At 42.3% G+C, this 26,448-nt stretch overlaps 2 protein-coding genes across 4 annotated transcripts; both read left to right on the plus strand.

Annotated features, from left to right (window-relative positions):
- The first annotated feature begins 308 nt into the window (after positions 1-308).
- On the plus strand, positions 309-5,797 carry hsd17b14 (hydroxysteroid (17-beta) dehydrogenase 14). Of its 2 annotated transcripts, none has more exons than XM_070551366.1 (9): positions 309-523; positions 620-658; positions 744-841; positions 3,445-3,511; positions 3,591-3,682; positions 4,299-4,421; positions 4,497-4,564; positions 4,915-5,011; positions 5,281-5,797. In XM_070551366.1, the coding sequence occupies exons 1-9, from the start codon at positions 442-444 to the stop codon at positions 5,425-5,427; spliced, it is 813 nt and encodes a 270-aa protein (XP_070407467.1). In that variant the 5' UTR covers positions 309-441; the 3' UTR covers positions 5,428-5,797. The 2 variants fall into 2 exon arrangements, with proteins under 2 accessions (XP_070407467.1, XP_015804133.1); XM_015948647.3 differs by having other exon boundaries at positions 310-523; positions 4,317-4,421.
- A 125-nt stretch (positions 5,798-5,922) lies between these two features.
- Positions 5,923-26,448, plus strand: bcat2 (branched chain amino-acid transaminase 2, mitochondrial). 2 transcript variants are annotated; one of them, XM_015948645.3, is made up of 11 exons: positions 5,927-6,049; positions 9,091-9,162; positions 9,509-9,709; positions 9,911-10,021; positions 12,938-13,057; positions 13,133-13,296; positions 23,806-23,948; positions 24,020-24,105; positions 24,211-24,351; positions 24,677-24,751; positions 26,247-26,448. In XM_015948645.3, the coding sequence occupies exons 1-11, from the start codon at positions 6,032-6,034 to the stop codon at positions 26,286-26,288; spliced, it is 1,173 nt and encodes a 390-aa protein (XP_015804131.1). In that variant the 5' UTR covers positions 5,927-6,031; the 3' UTR covers positions 26,289-26,448. The 2 variants fall into 2 exon arrangements, with proteins under 2 accessions (XP_054596139.1, XP_015804131.1); XM_054740164.2 differs by having other exon boundaries at positions 5,923-6,049; positions 12,938-13,296.

Genomic DNA, 26,448 nt, shown 5'->3' on the forward strand with positions numbered 1-26,448 from the left:
GTCCTCTTTTTAAACATCTACAGGTCAAATAACCTTTGTGCTTCTTCTCTCTTGAAAACCTTGACTTTTATGTGTTCATAGTACAGCTTTGTTGCACCACATCTCGTGCCTTATATTTAAAAACTTTTCTTTCTCAGAAAATATCCAATGTAAAAGTGAAAAAATATCACAAAATAATGCAACTAAATTATATTTTATTAACATTTTTACAACAGTATTCATCTCTGTGTTGCTGAATTTCAGATTTCCGATTGTTGAGTCAGCACTTGGACGCATCATAGTAAAACTCTTTTTTTGCGGAACTTTGCACTTTACAAACCAAAACAGTCGGTGACTCGGCGGTCAGCTGACTGGGTGGAAGTGGCCTGCGGTAGGAAGTGGGAGCCTTTTTGGTGTTTAGTAGTGAAACATTTCGGGCTTTCTGCTCAGCCGCTGGCAGAAATGTCCCTCCGATACCACAACAAAGTTGTTATTGTCACCGGAGGATCCAAAGGGATCGGCAGAGGGATCGTCAGAGCCTTTGGTATGCCAGTCACTCGTGTTTGCGCAGTGCGTTTGTTGTGATTTCAGCAGTAAGTGGGCGCGTTAACAGCTTTAATGTGCTTTTGTTTTTCTACAGTGGAAAATGGAGCCAAAGTGGTGTTTTGTGCGAGAGGAGGTCAGTTTCCTTAATGTGACTAACTGCTTTTCTGTCTGCAAAAGCAAATCCAGAGTATTTAATGAAAGTCAAGCATGTGTTTTAGGTCCTGCAGGTGAAGCTCTGGAAGAGGAACTCAACTCAGCAGGACCGGGCTCATGCAAATTTATCAAATGTGACATGTCCAAGGAAGAAGAGATTAAGGTAAATTTAGTTTTAATAAAGCATGCTGACCCTCAGCTTCCACCAATAAAAACAGACCAAATGGAGGTTGTATTATTACATTTTGAGGCGAGATAACATTTGTGGACATTTTACCACACCTTGTAAAATGTGTTATCATTGGGAAACAAGAGCTCTGCAGACATCTTGCAACAAAGCATCCAGTTCTAAAAACAGGTAACCATGCGGCCAATCCAGATTTTTGCTACAGCCTTTGTGAAAGGTAAGGAAAATGCTTTAGAAAAATCCAAATGCCTCATCCTCCACATTCAGCTAGGTTACTAAACTCTCAATAACAGGCACAATATATTATAAAGATGTTCATATTATGTATGTATGCAAGAAGTAAAAATAAATCTAATATGGGTGAACTGACAGAAATTATGCATCTATGAGAAGCTAGTTGGGGTGAAGCAGGGGACCTCAGAGCTGCTGGGAACGTTCATGTTTTTAGAAACAGGCTCAAGACTCATCTTTTTAGCTTAGCTTTTAACTGAATACTATCACTTTTGAAACTATTTAATTACTTAGGTTATTTATTTATTTTTTTAATTTATTTAATGTATTCTTTCTTTATTTGTGCTTTTTAAACAGTTTTTACCATGATTTATGATCAACATTATTTTAATATCTATATAACTTTTTATATTATAATTCTCATTTTAGCTCTTTTGATTTTATATTTTAACCCTAATTTAACCTTTTACCATTGCTTCCTCTGTGGGAGCCCTCTGCCCCGGCGGCGGTGGTCGGCTGTGGTGGCCTGGATGCTTTCCAGGTGTGCCTAGGTGGAGGTGGGGGTCTCTGCCCTCCCTGCCCTGGGCGCCCTGTGTCGGTGCCTCGGCTGCTGCTGCCGGGGCGGATGGCTCCCCTGATGGCGTTTCCTTATCCTTGTCTTAGCTGGTCTGGCTCATCTGATCTCAGTCAATCGTATTTTTTTTACCATGGGGAAGGGGGCGTGTATGTGTGCGTGTGTGCCAGAGGATGAGTGTCGTGAAGGGGTTTTTATTGTCAGACTGTTTTTAAAATTCTGGGGATGGGAGGGAATGTGGGTAAGCGAGGCCTTTTTAATTTGTTAAGCACTTTGAGTTGCATGTATTGTAGGATGCTATATAATTAAAAGTTGATTGATTGATTGATTGATTGATTGATTGAAGTTGGAGATCCCAGATGTTTGAGCTTCTGACCCATAAAATAACATCTGTATCTGGTTTGAGTTTTTAAATAGCTCTAAAAATACAGTTCAATAAGAACAAAACAACATAAAACTGCCTTAACACTCAAAAAACTATTTAGAAACGTTAAAAGTTATGAATGAAGATGTTATTTTGTATATATGAATGTGATAACAAATTCTAGTCATGCAATTTTGTAATTTAGCTTCACATGTAGCGATCTCCGCTTGGCAAGCCAGACTAAATTAATGTATTATTTAGTCTGGCAATGCTCCATTGACGGCTCTCGGTTGTGGGGCGGGTTCTACCGTTGTCTTTCAAATGATCTCCGCATTCCACTGGACAATGAATGTGACATACTCTTGTTTCACTCTGTTGCATCATCCCACCCACCAGGCATATAGAGTGCCCTGATTGGCCCACAAAGCGGATAAAGCTCTGTGATTTGTTCACTAAGCAGATAGAGCACTATGATTGGCCCACCATTATGGACCAATCACAGCTCTTTATGTGTTTGAAACCCCTCTAGAGAGCTGTGATTGGCCAGCCAGAATGCTGTTGGGGCTGCAGAGGTTCCAGTGGAGCGCTGCTAGACCAAACTTTGCAAAGCACGCATTTGGTCTAGTTCACTAGGCTAGCGATCTCCTTAAGACCCTCACTTTGTGTTTCACAGATCACCTTGAATTACAGCTTTATGCGTGTCTCTTTGGTTGTTTAATGAAGTTAACATGTCCACATCTGCATGAAGTCTCTAATGCGATCATAAAGCTTGGTTTATGCTTGACACATTCACTTTCCGCGCGGTGATGCGGCTCGCAGATGGAACGCGCTTCACAACTCGCAGCGTTTATGGTTCGTGCGGCTCGTCTCTGCGGTGAGCCAATATTCTCCCAAACTGTAGGGGGCAGCATGGAGCTCTACGGCATGCATCCAACACTACACCATAGTAGAAGTAACAATGACTGTTTACAACACGGCATTCCAGCATTTTTAACAGCGTCCTCGTCTTTTCCGACAGTGCGAGCTATTTCTCTCCAAGAATTATTAACAACATGTTGATCACGGTGATCTCTGAGAGCTGAATCATACAAATGTCTGTATTTACGAACCTCTGCCATACTAGTTCTTGCCGGTCCGCCATGTTTTTCTGCGTCCGACCGTCTGCGTGGTTAGAAAATTTCCTAGGTGCGCGTTGCGGAAATTTTGGGCCGTGTGGAGGGGCGTGGTTGTTAAAATGACGCAAAATGACGCAACTTTTCCGCACGGAGCCGTACGGACCTCGCGGATGCGTCAAGCATAAACCAACCTTAAGAGCTGCAGCAACAGTGGGCCCCATGGTTTAACAGGAAATTGTTTAATGTGAACTTTTAGTTGTTATTCATATTAGTTTGTCCTTATTTGTCTCTTCAGATGTTGATCTCAGTCACTGTGCAGCTTTATGGACACATTGATTGCCTGGTCAACAACGCTGGCTGGCGTGAGTCGCCCTCTTGATTCTTGCAGACGTATTTGAGAATGAAGCTGCAGATTAATTTTTAGATCATCTTCATCCTCAGACCCTCCTCACAAAGCCACCGATGAAACAACAGCAGAGGAGTTCAGAGAGCTGCTGAATCTCAACCTCATCAGTTACTTCCTGGCTTCTAAAGTAAAGTTTTATACGTGCGTCAACAAATAATTTAGCAGGAATTTTTTTTACCTATGAATAGGAAAATAGTGTAAAAATATTATTTATTTTTCCTTAGAAAATATATCAGAGTTGAGAGCAAGAGAAAGGGGGAAAAGTTAAAAAATACAAAACATCTCAAGTGAATAGTTTATTTGGTCACGTCCTAAAACTTTGTGGGAATTTCATTTTAAAAAATGTACGATTTAAGGTCAAACTGTCTGATAATGGAGACGTTTGTTTTAAATAGAAGGCTTGAAATGATATTGGAGTTTAAAATCTGATTCATGAAATTTGGGAAAACAAAATTACATAAAAATAACAAAACTACAACTTGATAAAGGGAATGTGTCATCTCCAGAACTTGAATTATTAATAAAGTTTATTCAAACCTCAAACTTACAAAAAATCATGAGAAAAAGAATTTGACACATATGTGAAATTACGTTTTTCTCATTTTTATTTTATAAATAAAACCTACCCCCAATAACAGCTTAGATTTGTAACATTTGTGTAATAATATAGTTTTTATACTCCTGCGTTGTTGCAAAGACCTTCCCATCATGCTTGTGTGTGTGTGTGTGTGTGTTTGTGAAAGCTCTGGCTCTCTCTGCAGATTGCATTACCCTACCTGCGCCAGCATCAGGGAAACATTATTAATGTTTCCAGTCTTGTGGGCACAATTGGTCAGAAAGATGCTGCACCCTATGTTGCCACTAAAGTGAGTTAATAGATGCTAGAAGAATATTTTAAAAACCAGCAGAGCTGCTCTGTAATGTAACGTTTCCTCCACAAGGGAGCGATCATCGCCATGACCAAGGCCATGGCTGTGGATGAGAGTCGATGCAATGTGAGAGTGAACTGGTGAGGCAAACCTCTCTTTGATGTCACCAGTTAAATATCCAATAGGGTAATAATGTTATTTGCTAAAGAAGCCAAACAGTGAAATTTTACATTATTTTTAGATTTATGGCTTTTTGTGATTTCCTTGCTGCTTGAGGAATAATTAGCAACGGTTTCAGTAATCGTGATTCTCAAACTACATGTGAAATTAGAAAAAAATAAGTTAATGTGCAAAATTCTTTTCTGCTAGTAATTCAACTTAAAAGGTGAAACTAAAATGAGATATAGACTCAGTGCATGCAAAGCCAGACATTTCAAGCCTTTAGTTGTTATAACTGTGATGATTATGGCTTACAGCTGATTTGTTTCAGCATCTCTCCAGGTAACGTGATGACGCCGCTTTGGGAAGAACTTGCAGCACAGACGCCAGATGCTGCAGAGGCCATCAGAGTGGGAGAAAATGCTCAGGTTAGCTCAGGAAAGTAGCAAAAGCTTTTCATTAGGTACAGTTTTTGTGTCAAGAGCATGTAGCAGATGATTTTTGCTGATGCAGCAGAAGTTGCCTTGTGTTAATGTAACAAACAGCTGTACAAGACAGAATAGAGGAACAGAATGTTTCTTGATATCAAATTTGTACCAATTTTCCTTGTTTAACAGCAGTAGCTGTGTGAACAGCTGTTGATGGCAGAAGAAACTGCCTGGTACAACCAGTCACATGTGCTTTCTCCTCCCAACAGCTGATGGGTCGTATGGGAACAGAGGCTGAGTGTGGACTTGCTGCCTTGTATCTGGCTGCAGATGCCACTTTCTGCACCGGGATCGACCTGCTGCTCAGCGGAGGGGCAGAACTCAACTACGGCTTTAAGAGTCAGATCCTGTCCTGATCTTTCTGACCTCTACAGCATCGTGTGGCTTTTGAGCAGCTGGAAATTATTTTCAAACTGAAAAATCACCTGTTTACATACTAAAATCAACAGTAATGGCTCATAAAACAGGGAGGTTGGTGATGCAAAAAAATTAAGTGTCCCTTTATTTTATCTGCCTGGTTGAGTTTATGGGTTAGGGTTATGTTGGCATCCAGGCCAATTGTAACTAGACCTGCACCACCCTCCAATGCTAGACCAATCAGTATTAAACATATTTGACCTACAGTAACCTCTCTGCCTCTAGCCCAATCAGATGCCATGCATTTGGCACGCCTCTGTTAACTTCCTAGCTAAGACCATTCAACATTAATAAAGCCTTAAAAATTGACAGTCTCATTAACTTTGTCCCCCTTTTTACCCACTGGCATTCTTATACATATGGTGTAAATAGTTAAAATAAAAACAAGTACCAGTAACATATTGTTTATAAACCTGGTATGAGTATTTATGTGAGGTGCCTTGCTGTTTTCTGGCACCACAGCAGCTGGGCGGAACTAATGTTTAGTTTGTTTGTTTCCACACGAACGGATAATCTCGTTTTTATCAGCGCTACGTAGAAGAGATGGCTGCTCTCCGGACCGTGAGTTCATTCACTTATGTCTGTCTGGGGTTTATCTGTTTTGACTGATAACCTGGGTTAAAGATTAATTTGATTCATCGATAAATGTGTATCCAACCACAATATAAGATAACGTTCCCTGTTTATCACCTGGCATTACGCGCCTGCAGTCTATCCCGCTCGCTGGAAAAAGGAGAACCGAACCTGGAGTTGGAAATATTAATTTTAGTGTTCGGGGTCAAAATAACTGGCATTCGCGACCGCTGTAGGAACATTTTCATTATTTAAATGTTTGCGTAAAATTCGGCTGGCCTGCAATGTAGAATATTTATTTATTTTATAACATCATATCTAACGATTAAACTGTTTAATGGTGTTTTTTTTAGTTTTTTTTGTAAACGTGTCTAAATATAAAACACGTCGTTTTGATGCATGTTTAACTGAAGAGTTGTTTTGTGGCTACGCCGTGAACAAAATGTTCTAAATGTGTCATCCAAGTCTCCCACCTAGCTACAGTTAACACCAAATGAGTTTTTATTTCCGCGTTTGTTTATATTAATGACGTCAGACACGATGCATCGCTGACTTTGGGTTGTCCAGTTTTCTCAGTGTGTTGATCCTTTGGAAGGTGACACGTCATTCACGAAAACTACACGTTTTTGTCACAGTTGGATTATGTGCAACAGCACTGAAGACTTGCATCATCCATGTAACACACAGAGATCAGTGTGCAGATTTTACATGGATTTGTAATCTTGTTCGACATGTGACAGCCATGCTATTATAGCCCAGTCAGTCAAAACATTATGACCTGTTGTAGACCCCCTTTTGCTTCCAGAACAGCCATGCCTTGTTCAGACATGGACTTCTCTACAGATCTGCAGCATTATTTAACCATAATCGACTCCTAACAGTTACAAGTTTGGGACCCAGTGATCTGCTTCTCCGACATGCCCATGTGCTCTATGGTATTGAGAAATGGAGGAGAATTTGTTGGGGTCTTCAGACCATTACAAAACATGTTTGCAGCATGCCAGAGTTTCTGTCACCAACTAATGCCATTTCAATAAAGCCACAGTTGTTCAGTTAAGGGTCAAAAGTACAGAAGTTTTTCAGTAGATCAGCAGTCAGAGCATGATTTTGTCCTGGAAACCCTTTTCAGCATAGCTGATGCACATGCACAGAGTGTTCAAATTCCTTTCTCAGACCAGGTCACTCTCTATTCTTTCGTGTTATGGTAGTTAAGATTCTTATTGCAGTGGACACAGCACCTAAAATGTGCTGTGCTGTATTTCTATCAGATCTTGTTACTGTTTTTTTTTTTTTTTTTTTTAGTTTAGCTCTTTTTGTTAGCTCCTATAAACCAGAACAACCTTCTCTTTTCACAGAAACCATTACCATCTATAAACCTGGTTTTGCTTTAGTTGTTTTTTCTTTCATGGATTAGATTTGGGATCTCCAGGCAGCTGCCAACTAAAAACATCTGGAATGAGCTCCAGCTGTGCAGAGGATGCAACCTAGCTGTATATCTCACAGTCATGAAAGTGTCTGAAATCCACACACCGTCAATTATATTTCCTTCTCTTCAAAATCTCAACTCAAATGACAAAGTAATGTTCCACATTTGGTCATAATGTTATGACTAAATCAGAATCAGAATAGGTTTATTGCCATTGTCAGTGAACAAAAAATTCACAAACTAGGAACTTGCTTCGGTACTAATGTGCTACATATAACATGAATAATAAGATTAAAAATAGAATAAAATATAATTAAAAAAACTAGAATAAAACTTTCAGCTATAAAAAATGGCAGGTAATGGTAACATGGCCGATAACGTGACGTTGTGTCGAGTACAGAAGACCAGCATGGTTGTGTGTTTATAATCTATTCACAAGTCTAACGGCAGATGGAAAGAAGCTGTTCTTATGGCGGGAGGTTCTGGTCCGGATGGACCGTAACCTCCTGCCTGAGGGGAGCGGCTCAAAAAGTCTGTGACCCCGGTGCGAAGGGTCAGCTGCTATCCGACCTGCACGCCCCCGAGTTCTGGAGACGTACAGGTCCTGGAGAGATGGAAGGCTGCAGCCAATCACCTTCTCAGCAGAGCGCAAACTGAGTCCAGTGATATATTATAAATATACCGTAATTTCTGGACTATAGAGCGCACCTCAGTATAAGCTGCACCGGGCTAAAAGCCGCAGATATCTACTGAACTGAAAACGTAGTTTTACTGAACGTAACTGAACTGATCAGTATCAAACAAAACATAAAAGTTATTGATTAGTTTATTCATCGTCCTCCTGCGCACTGAAACCACTGAAGTCATCATCTTCGTCAGTGTCGGAGTTGAACAGCCTCAGAAGAACTTCGTCACACACCTTTTCTGTGGCGATGTCGGTGTCGCTCTCCGTGTTGCTGTCATCATCCCGGGGTGAAGCTGGGAAAACAAGCAGCGCCGTTTTACTGTGATAAAAAAAATCCTCCTGGGCGCTTTCCGTAGCACTCCTTTAACCATTCCTTCATTAGACTTTCCAGCATCCATCCTTTCTGGTTGACTAAAGCCGCACCTCATTATAAGCCGCACGGTTCAAAGCGTGGGAAAAAGTAGCGGCTTATAGTCCGAAAAATACGGTACATGCTAATGGAATATAATTTACAAGTACGATCATAAAATCTCACCATTTTTGATGCTATAAACAAAGAAAACTTGTCTATTACCTTAAGTCAGTGGCATGAACAAATGGTCATGTGTTTTGTCTTAAACATGTCTAAACTTAACTTATATTCATTTTTCCATTCAGTTTCCCAAACTTTCATTCCCCAAATGTTTACAGTACCGCCCTCAGCTGTGTCCTACAGGCGGTTATCAAGGGAAACGTTCTGTGAAACGAAGACGAAACAAATGATTCTCAGCCAAACATTCTCATTCCCACCGTCAATCTGTATGTGGGCTTGATAAATGATCACCTTGAAGTAAAAGAGCCTTTCAAGTGTCTGCTAAAAGTTTTACATCTTTTATGTAAGCTGGTACGGTGTTTCATTTCATCACGTTCCATTTGCAGGCCCTCCATGCACGACTGGTTCAGACGCTCCCTTTTTCCTTTGGCTCACTGCGACTCGCCAGCTCCTTCAAGGTAAAGAGGAAAATGTTTGTTATTTGCTCAGCAGGTGAGACCGGGGTTAACGTTACTGATTTACTCTCTAATGTGACTCTTTTTTTTTTTTATTGTACTTAAAGAATTTTACTAAGAACGTTTGAAATGCCTTTCCTCCTCTGTCGTCTTGTCACTATCTTCTTGTTGTAATTAATTAATTCAGTTTAATTGAACCTTTAATTGAACCTGACTAATTGGCCAGGAGAGTCAGCATCTCCCCTGACTTTGTGTAACTCTGTCAATAACTGATTTGAGATCAATCACTGTACTCGCCGCCTGCTCTGCGTTTCTGTCGTCTTCTTCCTTTGCTCCGACTTCACCTCAGGCTGCAGATCTCACCATAGAACGCAACCCAGCATGCAAGCCGAAGCCCGACCCATCCACGCTGTTGTTTGGCAAACAGTTCTCCGACCACATGCTGACCATCAGTTGGTCGGAGAAGGGCGGCTGGGAGGCTCCGGAGATCAAACCCTTTCAGAACTTGTCACTGCATCCTGCAACCTCAGCCCTGCACTACTCCATCGAGGTAAAAATCACGTCTACTGGCGTCTGATGCAGAAACTGTTCACCCAATTCAACTAAAAACGGTACAGCACAACAAAGCACCTGAAGATTGGTACTCTAAGAATGAACAATGCAACATTTACTTCTAATCAAGTACGAAAGAATGTCATAAACACGTACCAAACTGGTGTTGAGGTTCTGTACGTCTCTGTCATCTCTTTAGCTGTTTGAGGGCATGAAGGCGTTCCGGGGATTTGACAACCATATTCGTTTGTTCAGACCGATGCTGAACATGGAGAGGATGCACCGGAGTGCAGAGAGGAGCTGCCTTCCCGTGAGTTCATGTTGTTTTCTTCACAGTGCTCAACTCCGTGGGTAAGAGGAAACTGGGGTATCAGCTCAAGTACAACCGAACTGGCCTACTCCATATCGAGCTAAGGTACCCTGTAGGGTTGTCACGGTGTGAAAATGTAACCTCACGGTTATTGTGACCAAAATTACCACGGTTTTCGGTATTATCGTGGTATTTTTTTAAACGCGTTACATTTTCAGACAACTAAACCCTGTATGTCAGGAAATATTGTCCTCAGTTTGTGTCTAAATTTAGTCTAAAATGTGTTATTTTGTAATTATGTTGTTTATTTGTTTACATATTTCCCCTTTAGTCTTTAAAATACAATATTTGCCCATAACTTCTTATTTTATGTCTGTTTGATGTCATCATTTAAAAAATATTAGATCAGATGATACTCAGTACTCAAGTAGCCTTCTAATCAGATACTTTTTTACCCTTACTTGAGTAATAAACCCTATATCAGGAAAATATTGTCCTCGGTTTGTGTTCCAGTGAGCTTTGCAGATGTGGGAAAATGTCATCAGGCAGTAATCACTGTTACATTCATAAATATTCTCGGAGAGAGACCAACTCTTATCTGTCCCTGGGAGCCCCGTAATGCATAGCGTCATTTCAACATGGGGGTGTCCGCGACACGGTTTATATGCAGGTAGCGGCGCTGCGGCTGCTTTATATAGCGACTCGTTGCTTTCTCCCTCAACCCAAATCCTCGGATCACGCATTTTAGCTAAAGCGCTAACGTTAGCTTGCCTTGCGTTGACTGTAGAGTTGTGGGTGAGGGTCACACAGATGTGTCATGAGATTTGAAGCGTTGCTGCCTTTCACAGACACTTTTTCTGCACTGCTGCAAACAGGATAGCCGTCTTCTATCAACTGTCCCTCGGCATTCTTCAGATATCCAAAAGATGCCCGTACTTCCCACTTTGTCTTCTTTGAGGGATAAAAAATGTCCTCCTGAGTGCTGCCGTCTCCTCCTTTGGCCATTATTTCAGCTTTAGCTTCAAGAAAGTTTCGGTTGTAAACAACAAAGCGCGCATGTGCCGCCGGCAACTTCAGCAGATGATACGGTGGCTGGTAAGGGTCACCGCGCCTACACCGCAGCCACGGTAATCCACCGAGATAATATAGTTTTTTTTAAAAAACAAGACTGTTATTATTATTGTCAACTTTTTTACCGGGGTTTACCGCTACACCGGTTACCGTGACAACCCTAGTACCCTGATAATGCGGTTAGAGAACAAAAGTTCTCTGCATGTACACAACATCCCAGCTTAGCCAAACTGGCCAGCCTGGGAACCTTTCTGGAAGTTTCTGGACCACAGAGATCACTTACAGCCAAACCAGATGTAAGGCAACTCATCACAAAAAAACCCATCAGTAACACAAATAAATATTCTCAATCATTTAATATATGTGTGCAAATCCTGCTGTCACTCTGTCTGCTTTACTCTCGCCAGCATTTGCTTACTCCGTGTTAGGCCATACGGTTAACCGGAGGAATGCCGACACAAACGGGCGCACGTTGCCACCTGCGGTTGTGGAGTTAACCACCCTTCACTCAATAAACATTTCTAACAAATATGTAAACTAGGAAAAAGGCTTCCACTCTGGTTAACATATAAGCCTGATTATTGTCATAGCTTGATGTACAGTAGGTGTTTATGAAAACACACTGAATGTGATCAAAAACAAGCCTGAAAGACCCAGAGGACACATGGAGCCTTGTTCAGGCCGACCGCGGCTTTTGCATAACAAAATGTTGCTTCGTCAGTCTGGGGCTGAAGAAAGGCTGCCAAGCAGGCAGAGAAAAACGCTGGGTCATCTGGCGAAGCAATGGTAATAATCTGGGAAGGAGCTGTGAGAGGCTGTCACACATTTCACCTCTTTTTAAAACCTTGGCTCTTTACAGTTTATCATAATCCTCATTAAACGCTCAGACCCATAATTCTAAAATCTCTATTTTACATTTTTGTGATCAGATCTGCTAAATTAGATTTTTTTTAAGTTAAAGCCAAGTACATTAAGAAAGATTTTATGGGTACCAAAACAACTTGAAGTACATGAAAAGAAAACGTTGTTAGATCTAAAACACTATGAATGTGGCGTAGCTATAAAGTGCATTCAATGTCTGATCTGGACCAATAACATTAATAACAACACAGCTACAATATCACTGTTTATACATAAGTTAGCCTATGATGTTGTGTTCACATGTTCATCCTCCATCTGTGCTTGATGCAGGGTATCTGCGGGTCCTTAAAAAGTCTTAAAAAGTCTTAAATTTGCTTTTCAAAATTTAAGGCCTTAAAAATCCTTAAAAATGACAAATAATCCTTAAATACAGTTTCCAAGGGTCTTAAATTACCAAATGCCCACTAAACAAGATTCTTTTATTTCAATAGAAATTTCGTGAATTTCTAGTTAGCGTTCAGGATTTTTTGTGTGATATTGGCGTAAGCGGAACCGTACACATTCAGTTGGTTGTGAAAGGGGGCTATTTTTAGATGAGCGCATTAGCTGGTTAAGCTAGTGGGAGCTTGCACCATGGGGAAGTTTAATGGTAACTGGATGGCTAATCCCACGTTCGCGACGTGGTTAGCACCGGTTCCAGGCAATAGCTGGAAATTATAGCTTAAATTTAATTTTAAAAATAGCTTAAATTTGGTCAAAGTGGCCTTAAAAAAGGTCTTAAAAAGTCTTAAATTTGGCTCCCTTTAACCTGCAGATACCCTGTAATGGTGTTCAAAGTAAAAAAAGGAAAATACCAGACTGAGATTTTGTTTTAAGAACAACATCCCATCATTTTTTTTATTCATTTTGGAAAAATGTTCCAGTTCATTTTTAATTATTCAGTGTTTTTATTCACAAACTGTCGTTTCCTGACATGTCTTTTAGCTATTTGATAAGAATGAACTGCTGGAGTGCATCAAGAAGCTGGTGGAGGTGGACCAGGAGTGGGTTCCTTACTCCCAGACTGCAAGCCTCTACATTCGACCCACTTTCATAGGAACTGAGGTGAGCTTCAGCCACAAGCTCATGTGGTGGATACTCCTGAACTGCTGCAGTAACGTCCTCTCACCCTTCCTCCAGCCTTCTCTTGGAGTGGCTCGGCCTGGAAAAGCAATGATATTTGTGATTGTCGGCCCAGTGGGACCCTACTTTGCCACTGGGTCTTTTAACCCGGTTTCCCTGCTGGCAGACCCGTCGTTTGTCCGGGCCTGGAAAGGAGGCGTTGGGGCGTACAAGATGGGAGGGTGAGTATATGCACCTTTTTATACCAGCTGTAATGCAAGTAAAGCTTTAATAATATAAAATAGAATCAGAACAGTGAGGAGGAAGAGCTAGTCCTAAAGAAACGAGTCAAGAGGTCATGAGTTTATTTACAGTCGCTGACTGGCTGGCTTAAGGGGTTTCCGTTAACATTAGATTAGCAGACCTGAGGCTGCTGTCAAAGGTAGGATCAGAAAAATGTTTTAAAACTGGAGCGAAGAAGGAGCTGAGAAAATAAGTCAAAATCAGCCTTTTGGTAAAATCAGTAATCATCATTGAATCCTGAGCATTTGAGCCTTCGGGACGTCCCGTGGACATGTTGTCAAAGAACCTTTGAAGCTCTGAGGTCAGAAGGTTCATTTAGTTTGGAATCTCAAGGTTTAACGCCTGAGGCTCTTCGTTTTCTCCCTCAAAGTTCCTGCATGGCGGGGCGGCTAATCTCAGGGAGTGCTGGAGCTAAATCAGATATCATGTGACAGTAATGTAATTAGATATTAAAGTACTGTTCTGGGTGGGTAGGGGTTTCATTGTGAATCAGATTTGATCCTGATTTAACAGAATGCTCAAGAGCTTGAAGATCTGTTATTCATATGAGCTTTTACTGTATGAAGCGAAGAGTTTTAAATGTGGAACCGATCTGTTTTCAAACACTGAGCCTCTTCATCTTTATGCATCACCGGTTCCCTTCTTCTCTTCTCTAATCTTTCCTCATTCCTCTCTGTGTGCGATCATTCAGGCTTCCACATGACTCTGCTTGTCCTAATGTAGCACCTGCTCAGCTCCTGTAAGATTACGTAATCACAGTGAACACCCTGTCAACCCACTAATCCAACAAACGTCAGCTCTCCTCCCCCCTACAGTAGAGAAAATGTCATCCTAGAGCCTGATTTAACAGTAAAGTAATTCAGGGTAGAGGTGGGCGATATACTGGAAATGTAAGGTATGTCTAAAGCTGGGTAACTATTCAAATTTCAAGATTCAATTCCAGTTGTCACGAGTTAGAATCGACCGTCGTGATCCAATCCAATCTGTTCTAATGTGATATTCATAAGAGTCAGTGTCATTAAAACATCTTTAGCTGTTACCTTAATTATATGCCTGTAATTCAATGATGCAGCTTTGGGTGAGTCACGGTGCTTCGGGGGAAAAAGTGCGTTAACCCTTTCAGACCTAAACCTTAAAATGGTCATCTGGACTAGTCCTTCCCATTTTAGCTGTAAAACAATCAAACTGCGTTAAACGATTAAATCCATTTTTGAACTCACACATTGATTCAATGTGATTTTGGGAATTTGTAAAAGAATCAGTTCAGAGTTGTTTTTTCAACACAGCACCAACGTCCTGATGATCATGATCCTTTAAGATGCTGGATAGGGTGGAGTCACATGACCCAAACCCTTCCGGTCTGTAACAAGAAGGGAAAGACGGTGAGAAAATGGAGGATGATTCAAATGTTGTAGTGGGCTGGGACAGCAAGTAGGAGCCAGTGATGGCAGCCAAATCCAAAATGTTGCCAAATGGTTGTTGAACTATCACTAAAGTTACCGCTGTTCCCCCTAACAGCCGCTGTACAGGTTATTATTGTCTATTTATCGTTATAGAGGTGAGCTGCTCAGTTTATAGTGATACTGATTTGAGGCCATCTACCCCCCATAGCACACACACACATACATATATTACATAAACAATAAAATTAGACCATTTTCAAATTTCTTCCAGTGTTGCATTGATGTTTCACCAAGATCTTGATGATGGTAGTCTGACCGCTGCACAAAGCCTTCTCCAGCCCATCCCAAAGATTCTCATTGGGGTTAAGGTCTGGACTCTGCGCCTCGTGATTTTTATCTTGAGAGGCGCTATAGAAATGATATTTTCTTCTTCTTCTCTGTGGTGGCCAATCTGTGTGAAAATGATGTCTCATGCTCGCTGAACCACTCTTTCACTGTCTTTCCACGTGTTTGTTTAAGAAATTAGAAGCAACTCATTGCACCAGTTGGGGTTAAACAACAACAGGATAAATAGCTCCTACCTATTTGCCTAGTTAAATCCAGGTGGTGACTTTTTTTGGCTATTTTTTACAAGACACTCCAAGAAAAGGCTGGAAGAAGGGTCTTGAGTCAGAAAAGGGTAGAATGCCTTCTCCAGGTCAGGGATGGGATGAGGTCCTGCCCCAAGTGGAGGAGTTTAAGTATCTTGGGGTCTTGTTCACGAGTGAAGAAAAGATGGAGCACAAGATCGATACGCAGCTGGATGCAGTGATGTGGGCATTCTACCGATCTGTTGTTATGAAGAGTGTGCTGGAGCTGGAAGGCAAAGCTCTCGATTTACTGGTCGATCTACGTTTCTACCCTAACCTATGGTCACAAGCTTTGGGTAGTTACTGAAAGAACGAAATTGTGGATTCAAGCGGCTGAAATGAGTTCTCTCTGCAGGGTGGCTGGGCTCTCGCTTAAAGATAAGGTGAGAAGTTCAGTCATCCGGGAGGAGCTCGGTGTAGACCCGCTGTTCCTTCACATTGAGAGGAGCCAGTTGAGGTGGCTTGGGCATCTAGTCAGGGTGCCTCCTGGAGGCCTCCCTGGTGAGGTTTTCCGGGCACGTCCAACCTGGAGGAGACCATTCCGGAACTGCGCTGCTCTGGGTGGCTGCACGTTGGAGTAGCTCTGTTGACTATATGTAAGTTTTGCCTTTTCTTGGACATTTTTTCTTCTAGTTTCTCAAGGGGAACAGTGTTATTTTTTTGGATGTTTTGCTTTTCTGTTTCTGGTGCTGTGAAGCTTGGAGGATTTTTGCTGCTATTTTTTAAACTTTTTTCACTTTTTGAGCATTTGTCATGATGCGTAACCATGGCAACAAGTTGGTTTACAATCGGGAGCAGCTGATTAACATTGAAAAGGCTGAAATAATACCTCAACTGAAGCCACAAATCCCAAATGAGCTAAAACGCAAGAAGTGTGGGTGCAGAGCGGGAGCAAAACGGAGACAGAGAAAGAGGAAATTCAAACCATCTCTTCCACCGATCATAATGGGCAATGTGAGATCACTGGCCAACAAGATGGAGGAACTCCAAACCCTTTCAAGGACTCAGCCAGAGTTTCGGCAGTGCAGTGTTATGTGTTTCAGTGAGTGACGTGGCTGTAGGACCATATCCCTGATTCCAGCGTCTCTCTGCCATGAGTCCTGACTGTACGAGCAGACAGAGATCTGAAGAGGAGCGGGAAAAGAAAAGAAGGTGGAGTGGCAGTGCTTGTCAACAACAGATGGTGCTATCCAGGTCATGTTTCAGTGAAGTGTCGCCTCTGCAGCCCAGATGTTGAACTCTTGGCAGTTAGTTGTCACCCATATTATTTGCCAAGAGAGTTCACCAGTGTTGTCTTGACAACCTTTTATATTCCACCTTCAGCCATTGCTGAAAATACATGTGATGCCATCAGTTCCATTGTCGATAAGCTACAAACCCAGCACCCCGATGCATTTGTGGCTATATCTGGTAATTTTAACCATGCCTCGCTCTCTGCTACACTTCCAACACTTCAACAGTTGGTCAGCTGCTCCACCAGAGAAAACAAGACATTGGATTTATGTTATGCAAATGTAAAGAATGCATACAGGTCCAAAACAAAACCTCCTCTGGGACAATCAGATCACAATCTTGTTTTTCTTTGCTCAAAATACAAACCACTTGTTCAGAGGCAATGTGTGACAAGAAGAACTGTGAGAAAATGGTCACAGGATGCTGAAGAAGCCCTGCAGAGTTGTTTTGAGACCACAGATTGGATGACTCTCTGCCAAGGATATGAAGAGGACATCAATGCCATGACTGGATGTGTCACTGACTATATAAACTTCTGTGTGGACAACATCATACCCACCAGAACAGTGAGATGCTTCACTAATAACAAACCCTGGATCACCAGTGAACTGAAGAATCTGCTAAATGAGGGGGAAAAAAAGAGCCTTCAAGGAGGGAGACAGGGAATTATTGAGGAATATACAGAAGCAACTGAAGATCAAGATCAGAGACAGCAAGGAGGCATACAGGAAGAAGCTGGAGAACAAACTACAGAGGAACAATATCAGAGATGTCTGGTCAAGGATGAAGAAGATCACAGGCTTCAAGCAGAGGAAGGATTGCACAGATGGCAGCCTGGACACAGCCAATGAACTGAACAAGTTCTTCAATGGGTTCAGTTCAGGAACAAACCCAGCATCCAGAGATGGACAGGAAGCTGGGTACAGAGAGCTGGTCGAGCGCTTTGTGGCGTGGTGTGGAAATAATCATCTGACCTTGAACATGAACAAAACAAAGAAGATGATTTTAGACTTCAGAAGAAACGCGGTGGAGTCAAACACTGTTTCCATCATTGGAGAAGAAGTGGAGGTGCTTGAGGAGTACAAATACCTTGGAGTCAAATACCTTGGAGTTCACCTGGACAACAGACTGGACTGGAGAAAGAACAGCGAAGCCGTTTACAAGAAGGGACACAGCAGACTGCACTTCTTGAAGACGCTTAGGTCCTTCAATGTCTGTAGCAAGATGCAGTAGATCTTCTACAAGTCTGTTGAGAGTGTCATCTCTTCAGCCATCGTCTGTTGGGGTAGCAGCATCAGAAGCAGGGACCTGAAAAGGCTAAACAGCCTAATAAAAAAGGCTGGTTCTGTTCTGGGGACGACTGTGGAACCACTGGAGGAGATAATGCAAAGAAGTATTCTCCAGAGAATCAAGAAAATTATGGACAACCCTGAGCATTCTCTTCACAAGACTGTCCGACAACGGAAAAGTGTCTTCAGTCAGAGGCTTGTTCAGTTTCGCTGCAACACTAACTGCTAATGGAGATCCTTCATGGCAACAGCCATTGTAATATACAATAACTATTTGATGACTTGATTATTATTATTATTCTGAGCTACTACAGCAATCAATTTCTCTCTGGGATTAATAAAGTATTTTTGAATTGAATTGAAAGGAAGACCGAGGACATGCTGAAGGGACTGTGTCTTTCGGCTGGCCAGGAAACGCCTCGTCTCCCCCTCCCGGAAGAGATAGTCCAAGTAGCTGGGGAGAGGGAAGTCTGGGCTTCCCTGCTTAGGTTGCTTCTCCTGCGACTCAACTCTGGATAAGTGAAAGAAGATAAATGGATAGATAGATGGATATTCAGGAAACTTTTTGGGTCTGTTTGAATAGTTTGCACAGTAAAAATGTCAGGTAGTCAAATAAACAAATTAAATCTAGTCTGAACTGTTTGAATCAGTTTATGTATTTACTGTAAATCCTCTAATATTAGCCTGTATTTAATAAACTGCCGGGTATCATATTTTGGTCGGAGTCGGCAGAGGTGTATAACGGCCGGTTTTTTATTGTGGCCAGGTGGAATGTGGTAACAAGCAAGTACGGGGGGCGGTTGTGTCAACCGTCTCACTTTTGATTTGCCAGTGATAGACCGCGAGGGTAAGTTTAACCGTGCGGAGACGAAGAGGAGGCGAAAATTTGATATCAAGTTCAAAGAGAACGTGCTGATTATGCTGCAGAACACTCTGCGGAGCAGTAGCAGGGGTTGTATGAACTAGTCACTAGTCGACTTCACCGCTCTATTAGGGCTGGGCGATATGACGATTTTAGACCGTTTTACGATCTACACATCTGACGGTCTGTCATTTTTGAGAGACCTTTTTATCACAATTCACAGCTCTGCTGTTGAAATTCTGCCTCTGAATGAAAAGGGAACTTACCTCAGGCGAATGGTATCGACCAAATTCCATAGGGGCAGCAGAAGCTCAGGTGGTAGAGCGGGTTGCCTCATGATCGGAGGGTCATGGGTTCGATTCCAGCTCCCGCCAGGGGTATCCCGCTGTTGTGTCCTTGGGCAAGACACTTCACCCAACTTGCCTGTGTTAGTGGTGGTCAGAGGGGCCGACGGCGCCAAATGGCAGCCTCGCCTCTGTCAGACCTCCCCAGGGCGGCTGTGGCTACAAGTAGCTTCATCACTAGCAGTGTGTGAATGTGAGAGTGTGTGAAAGCGTCTTTGGGTGTCTAGAAAAGCGCTATATAAGTTCAATGCATTATTATTATTATTATAGTACCGACCGAGCACCGATTCACGTCATTTCAAACGGTGCCTCGTTTCGGTACCCGTCCTTCATAACGAGAACTTGCCAAGACAGCTGTGCATGCGCAAGAGCGTTATGTCGTCGGTCCCTGCGAGCGAGTTGTAAACAGAGCAGCATGGGTAGAAAGAACGCACGCTAATGCTTGGGTCCACTTCACTAAATGTGATGGGTAACTGGGTGATGATGAAACCAGCGACAGACAACGATCTAAGTGAGACATCCTCATCTTAATCTGCTCCGGTAGGTAAATAAAATGTTTAAGATAACATTACCTTGATATGTTAGCTTCCGTTTCGCTAATGGTGCGTTCGCTTTCTCCTCGGAACTCCGAATTTCTGACTAGAAGAACATGAACGCGCTCTAAAGTTTGGCTTCACTTTACTAAATGCGACGGGTGATTGGGTGAAGATGAAACCAGCGACAACGATCTAAGTGTGAGGCATCATCGTTTTAATCTGCTCCAACAGCTAAATAAACTGTTTAAGATAACGTTAGCTTGATATGTTAGCCTCCATTGCCACCGTTGTTATCATCTGATGGTGCGTTCGCTTTCTCCTCGGAAATTCTAACTTCCCAGTAGGAAAAAGTCAAATGAAAAAAAACGGCAAAAGGAATGAAGATAGACAGTAAATTTAGTTCACAGTAAAGATGTTTGCTTCAGTTTAATTATTAGCTTATAAAACTACAAGGACGATGTTAAAATACAAACAGTTGAATGTTATTTATCGTGATATTTATCAAATATGGTTATATGAGAAAAATATATATTTAATTATAAAAGAGAATTAAAATAATAAACACTCAAAAGTATCGAAAATTGGTACCGTTAAGTACCGGTATCGATTCGTAGGTACCAGGAATTAGTACCGGATCGATTCAAATGTCAAAGGTACCCATCCCTAAACACGCCTTTGTTTGACCCTTAACCAATCAGAGTGAGTCATAGTAATATATTAGTGCCCCGCTTGTTTTCACCGGTGTGTGAACAAACATGGCTTCGGCCGCGGCTGAGAGCGACAACGAGGTTTTCGTTCCGAAGAGGAACGCCTCGTCCATTATATGGAACTGGTTTGGTTTTTCACCAGATGACAAAGCGCAGCGAAACGTCATTTGCAAGGAGAGCGTCAAGGCAAGTGATGGCAACACCACAAACTTGTTTAATCACTTGAAAAGAAGGCATCCCAAACAATACAATGAGAGCCAGCTGGCAGCTAAAGCTAAAAAGCCTGCGGCTGCAGCGGCTAGTGCTTCTTCCAGGCAGCAAACGCTAACTGAAACACTCACAAAACTCACTCCTTACGACAGAGACAGCAGACGATGGAACAGCGTGACCGATGCAGTGACGTACCACTTGGTTAAAGATTTGTGTCCCGTGCGAACAGTAGAAGGAATGGGATTTAAGAACATGATAAAAACATTGGATCCACGCTATGAGTTTTCCAGCCGCAAGTATTTTTCGAACACCGCCATTCCACGCATGTACGCTGAATGCAACGTGAGAGTTGCAGAAAATATTCAGAATTCGCAGTTTTTTGCTACCACAAGCGATCTCTGGCCCAGCCGCACATCAGAGCTGTATTTGAGCTTAACTATCCACTACATGAGCAACTGGGAGCTACACAGTATTTTGAACAAGTTAATGTTTGCACAATATGTTTGCAATTGACATGTTTGCACTTTAAATATGTTTACGAATTTAATTTATGTTAAGTTACTTGAAAAACGAGAAAAACCGATTTTTGTAATTGTTTCTCTCAGGGCTTTTATCATCTCTGGTGTGAGTTTAAAATATAAGTGTGTTAGCACTGTGTTGATTATCCCTAATATGAATAAATGTTTATTTATTCAATGTTTCTCTTCTTTAATACGCAATTGAAGTTATGCTAATCATGGATAAAAAATCGTGATAAAATCGAAATCGTGATAAAATATTGGAAAAATCGTGATATTCTATTTTTGCCATATCGCCCAGCCCTACGCTCTATAGTGACTTTTTATGCCTGTCATCGACTAGTCGCTGTCACGTGATAATGACCGGCAAGATGCAGTCCACGGAAAAGACAGCAGCCTGCTGTCAGCAGGTGACAAGCTCCAGCGCGTCGGGACGCAACGCGCTGTGCCAGAGCGTCGGTACTGACACCCGCCCTAAAACGGACATTTAACCAATTTGTGACGTTTACCCTCTTGCAATTTAACATTCCCCTCACCCCCATCCTAACCTTAACCAGTTTGTGCATGCAAAGCTCTGATTGTTGACGCGCTCCAGACATCTGCGTCCTGAGCACGACCACAGTAACATTATCAAATCAGGTGTCGCCACCTCAAAAACTAATTTAACACGCGATCGTTCATGTCGGCTCATTTCCTTTTATGTTTTCTGTCTTTTATTCTTTTATTTGTGCCTGATGCTTTTCGCTGCTGTGGATCAGGGCGCATCACCTGTTTTGTCCTCGGTGACGCTAGAGCCCTGCACTGAAGCCCTAGGCCTTCGGGTCGGCCCGGCCCGAGGGCCGACGACTGTGTAATCACCTCGGACACGGGCCGGGCGCCTTTATTTTTAATCGAATTCATAAAAAAAAATTGAAACACAAACGCAGCAGTAGAGCCCTGCGCGGGACTGTTTTCTTCATCCGGCTCCTGCCTGCTCCCGCTGAATTTCTGACCATTACCGCCTGCAACTGCAACGTGTGTGTTACACTCCCGCCCGCACCCGTAGCCTGCATGTCTACTCCCGCCCGCAACCGCAAAACTCGGAGAAATTATAACCTCACAATAAAAGAGATGTATTGAGTTTGCGTCCTCTCTAGTCCTGGAGAAAACATGTCACAACCCGCGGCTCTTCCATCCATCTGATGCGGCTCTCTGTGCTTGTAAAATAATGAATGGATATTTAAATAAAATGCTTTATATTTTGAATTAATTTTATATCTGTAAGTCAATTCTATGTAAAGATTGTCTGCGTAAACCTGAACAGGTCCAACCCAGTCTTACTGTGAGACCGGGTTGACGGGTCACGCTTGTGCGTAATCATATGCACTTTCTGAGCTGAAGATGTGAGATTCTGGGCTTCTCAGACGGCTCCTGGATGTGTCGCCACATTGGAGACAGGAACAAGCACTATTCAGCCAAAGTTTCATAATCAGGGAACATTTTCTAAGTGACAAGTCTCTCTGAGCGACAGGGTTTGGAAAACGCTCGCTTCAGTGGGAGGAACCTTCCCGCATGTGCTCTGGTTCTGCAACGCGCTCCAAGCCAATCTCCACAACTTCAGCTCGCTGTGCACATATGCGCTGACAGCGAGCTGCGCTGAGCAGCTCAGATGTTCAGATGGGAATCTTTTCTTGGGTGATTTAGCTACATCTGCAATGTGTCTAATGAATAAAGTGTCAGTTCGTCTGCATGCATCGGGGTAATTCTTTCTATTCTTTCTCCGTCAAAATAAACCGTCAAATACGGGAACTATCCGGTCAACACAAGCCCTGCTTTTAACTGTTCTGTTTTCTTGTGAAAATTGTTGCAAAGAGATATAATTTAACTTAATTACCACCAAAGCCAGTGCGCCGTTTTCTCCGTGACGGTAAACGAGGGAAAAACAAATTGATCGGATCCTGCTCGTCTTTTAACACATTGGTCAGGATTGACGCACTTTGTTTTCATTTAGTTGGTTAAAAAAAAGTCGGGCCGGGCCAGAGAATCCTGAAAACCTTTTAGGACCGGGTCGGGCTGGAGCTCCACCCCCTCGGGCCGGGCCGGACACGGGCTCAGATTTTAGGCCCGTGCAGGGCTCTAGGTGACGCACCTAACTGATGTGGCCGGCAAGCACTCCGCTGTTTTTGCGGTCGGTAGCTCTTTTAGAACTGCAGTTCAAAGGTAACTCATAAGGTGAATATAAATGAACCCAGGTAGCAGTTTTTCTTTAGGATTGAGAGGAGATGCAGGAAGATAAACAGGCAGGACAGAAAAATAGTCAAATAAAAACAAGTTAGTTTTTGTACCTGGTGGTTGCAACAAACAGACACCATTGAAGGTAATCAGAAGTGAGGAACAGAAAATGAAATAATTATTTTAATGTTTAGAGCAGCAGGAACTCCGAGAGGCTGCAGGTGCATCAGTGAGTTTGCGGCCGCTGCGCAGGGGGAGGGGGGAGAGGGCTGAAGCAGAAACTACCGTTGTTAAAAGAAATGTGTTTAACTTAGAAAATGTGGGCGCAATTTTAATTGTCAAAAACTCCAGCAAACCATTAGTTCATTTTGCTCAAATAGAAATTGAGGCCTGCCTCTAATTCTGGTCCTCCTTCCAATAAAGGCCTGGAGATTGATGAGCTTGAGTCAAATACAGGCCCGGGCCTGTATTAGAGGATTTACGGTATGTTGGTGTCTCTCCTGCAGGAATTATGGACCTACGATAGCTGTTCAGAATGAGGCGCAGAAGCGAGGCTGTCAGCAGGTCCTCTGGCTGTATGAAGAGGAAGAGCAGATCACTGAGGTGGGCACCATGAACCTCTTCATCTACTGGACCAACACCAAAGGAGGTGAGACTCAGAAAAGTCTTTAAGGTTTCAGCTTTTCCTTCCTGTATGAGTGAAATGATTTATGTCTGCAGAGAGAGAGTTGGTTACTCCTCCTCTGGATGGGATTATCCTACCTGGAGTAACACGACAGTCCCTGCTGGACCTCAGCAGGTCCTGGGTAAGGACAACCACTGTCACAATCCTCACCTATCGGTGTGAAACGTTAAGAAGAGTTCATTTGTCCTCAGAATATTGATCTGCTCCTGGTGCTTGTTTGTGTCAGGGTGAATTTAAAGTGACGGAGTGTACGGTGAACATGAAGGAACTGCTGGATGCGCTGGATGCTGGAAGAGTCCTGGAGATGTTTGGAGCGGGGACGGCCTGTGTTGTATGTCCTGTTGGCAGCCTCCTTTACAAAGGAAAGGTATGAGGTCACACTTTGCCTTTAAGTCATAATTCAGCTCTTATTTTCAATTTTATTTTCATTCCTGTGTTCCTGCCGTTAGTTTCCTTGGCTCATCGCAGAACTAAAATGTGTACTACTGATGTATTTTTGAAGGAATGGCAGCCATGTATATTTCTTATGTCTTAGCCAGACAAATCACAATTGTTTTTGATAGAGCTGAAATATCATATGTGATGATATAGGGTGTAAAATACAGTGTGTGCAAAGTTGAGTTGGTTTTTTTAATGGCTGTAAGTGAAATACAAATGTATGAGGCGCTTACACCTGAAGTTTCTCCCCTCAGACTTATCAGATCCCCACCATGCAGAACGGTCCAGATCTCGCTAAGAGATTCTACACAGAGCTTACTGATATTCAGGTAAGTCTGTTACATGTGTAAGTGGGGCTGGGCGATACGGACCAAAACTTATATCTCTATCTTTTAACTGAATTCCGATATACGATATATATCTCGATATTTTCCCCCTGTAAAATATTTACAAGTTAATTCACTTCAACTGTCCTGAGAGATTATAAACATAAGTCAGTAGATTAATTGCATAAAAATGTATTGATTCATTCTTGTCAAACTTTAGCCTTAGTGCCTCCTCTCTACCTGTTTGAGCTTTAGAAACACTGGTACAGCTGTCTGTTAACACACACACACACACACACACACTCTCACACACACACACAAAGTTGAGAGCTAGAGGTGTATCAAATGTCCCACAGGCACTTTTTAATTATACATTTATAATTGATGTAAAATTATTTAAATTTCATCTAGAGGTGGTCCATATAGTTTATTTCTTGTCCAGAGAAAAAAAAATCTTATCATGTTAAGCTAACTTTATGATGATGTAATTGCATCTACTGAAGGTCACATGGGTCATGCACCGTGGAGTTATTAGTTGTTAGGGCAGACATGGCTGGACTCTAACAGTGTTGGCTCATATCAGTGATTATACTCTAACGACTCAGAGTCTCTGGTTGCTCTTTTATGAGGGAAATGAACGTTGCCAACCTGCACACATCTTTTCATTTTTTTATTATCATATTTATTGACATGGGAATAATCATCCCGATAAGAGTCAGACATTTCGATAACGATACATTTTCGATTTATTGCCCAGCCCTTCATCAAGCATAGATTATTGCCATGCTTCACTATCAGTTCTATCACAAAATCATTTCCATGGTCTTCAAATGGCTTAGATAGCTGCAGCACGTATTCTGGCAAAGAAGAAAAAGTTTGATAACATCACACCGGTTCTTAAATCACTTAATTGGCTTCAATGTGATGTCAGGGCAGATTTCAGGGTCTTACTGCTGACCTATAAAGCGCTGAACAACCTGGCGCCACTATGTTGTGGGGCTTTTGAAGCTATATTTCCCAAATAGATCACTGCGCTCAAACGCTGCAGGATCCTATGCGTTCCTAAAATAAAGCGCAAGACGAGTGGAGGTCGTGCATTTGCATGTTGTGCTCCACTGCACTAGGATGCGCTCCCTTCGGACAATAGACATGCTGCCTCTGTTGAGGTCTTCAAGGCCAGATTGAAGACCTGCTTATCACAGCTACCCTGAATAACTATCACTAATGATTTGCTTTTTATGTTTCACCGCATCTTAGTATTTTTATTCATTAGATCTGTTGTTGATTTTAATTTGTTCTTAACACACACTCACGTTGTTTCTTATCCTCTGCTTTGCGTCGTCATCTTTTGCATTTATTGATGTTTTCAGCACTTCTCTGTGCAGCTCTTTGTTTGAAGGTGCTGTATAATGAAGTTTATTGTTATTATTATCATTACCACACTTTCACCTGTTTGACTGGCTGATCCTCTGCTCTCTGGATCCCCTGTTTCTCCCAGTATGGACGGACACCAAGCGACTGGGCACCAGTGGTTGCCTAAGCAGCTGATTTTGCACATCCCACTTTTATCAACAGTTTTGTCCCATGATTCCAGTTTGGACAACCAACAGACCACTACAACATCCTGGTTAACTCAGCAGCTCAAGGAGGTTTGAATGTAACCTGCTATGTATTTAGAAAAACAATAAGTATTCATAACC

This window comes from Nothobranchius furzeri, chromosome 5 (genome assembly GCF_043380555.1).
Source record: "Nothobranchius furzeri strain GRZ-AD chromosome 5, NfurGRZ-RIMD1, whole genome shotgun sequence".
Classification (NCBI taxonomy): Eukaryota; Metazoa; Chordata; class Actinopteri; order Cyprinodontiformes; family Nothobranchiidae; genus Nothobranchius; species Nothobranchius furzeri.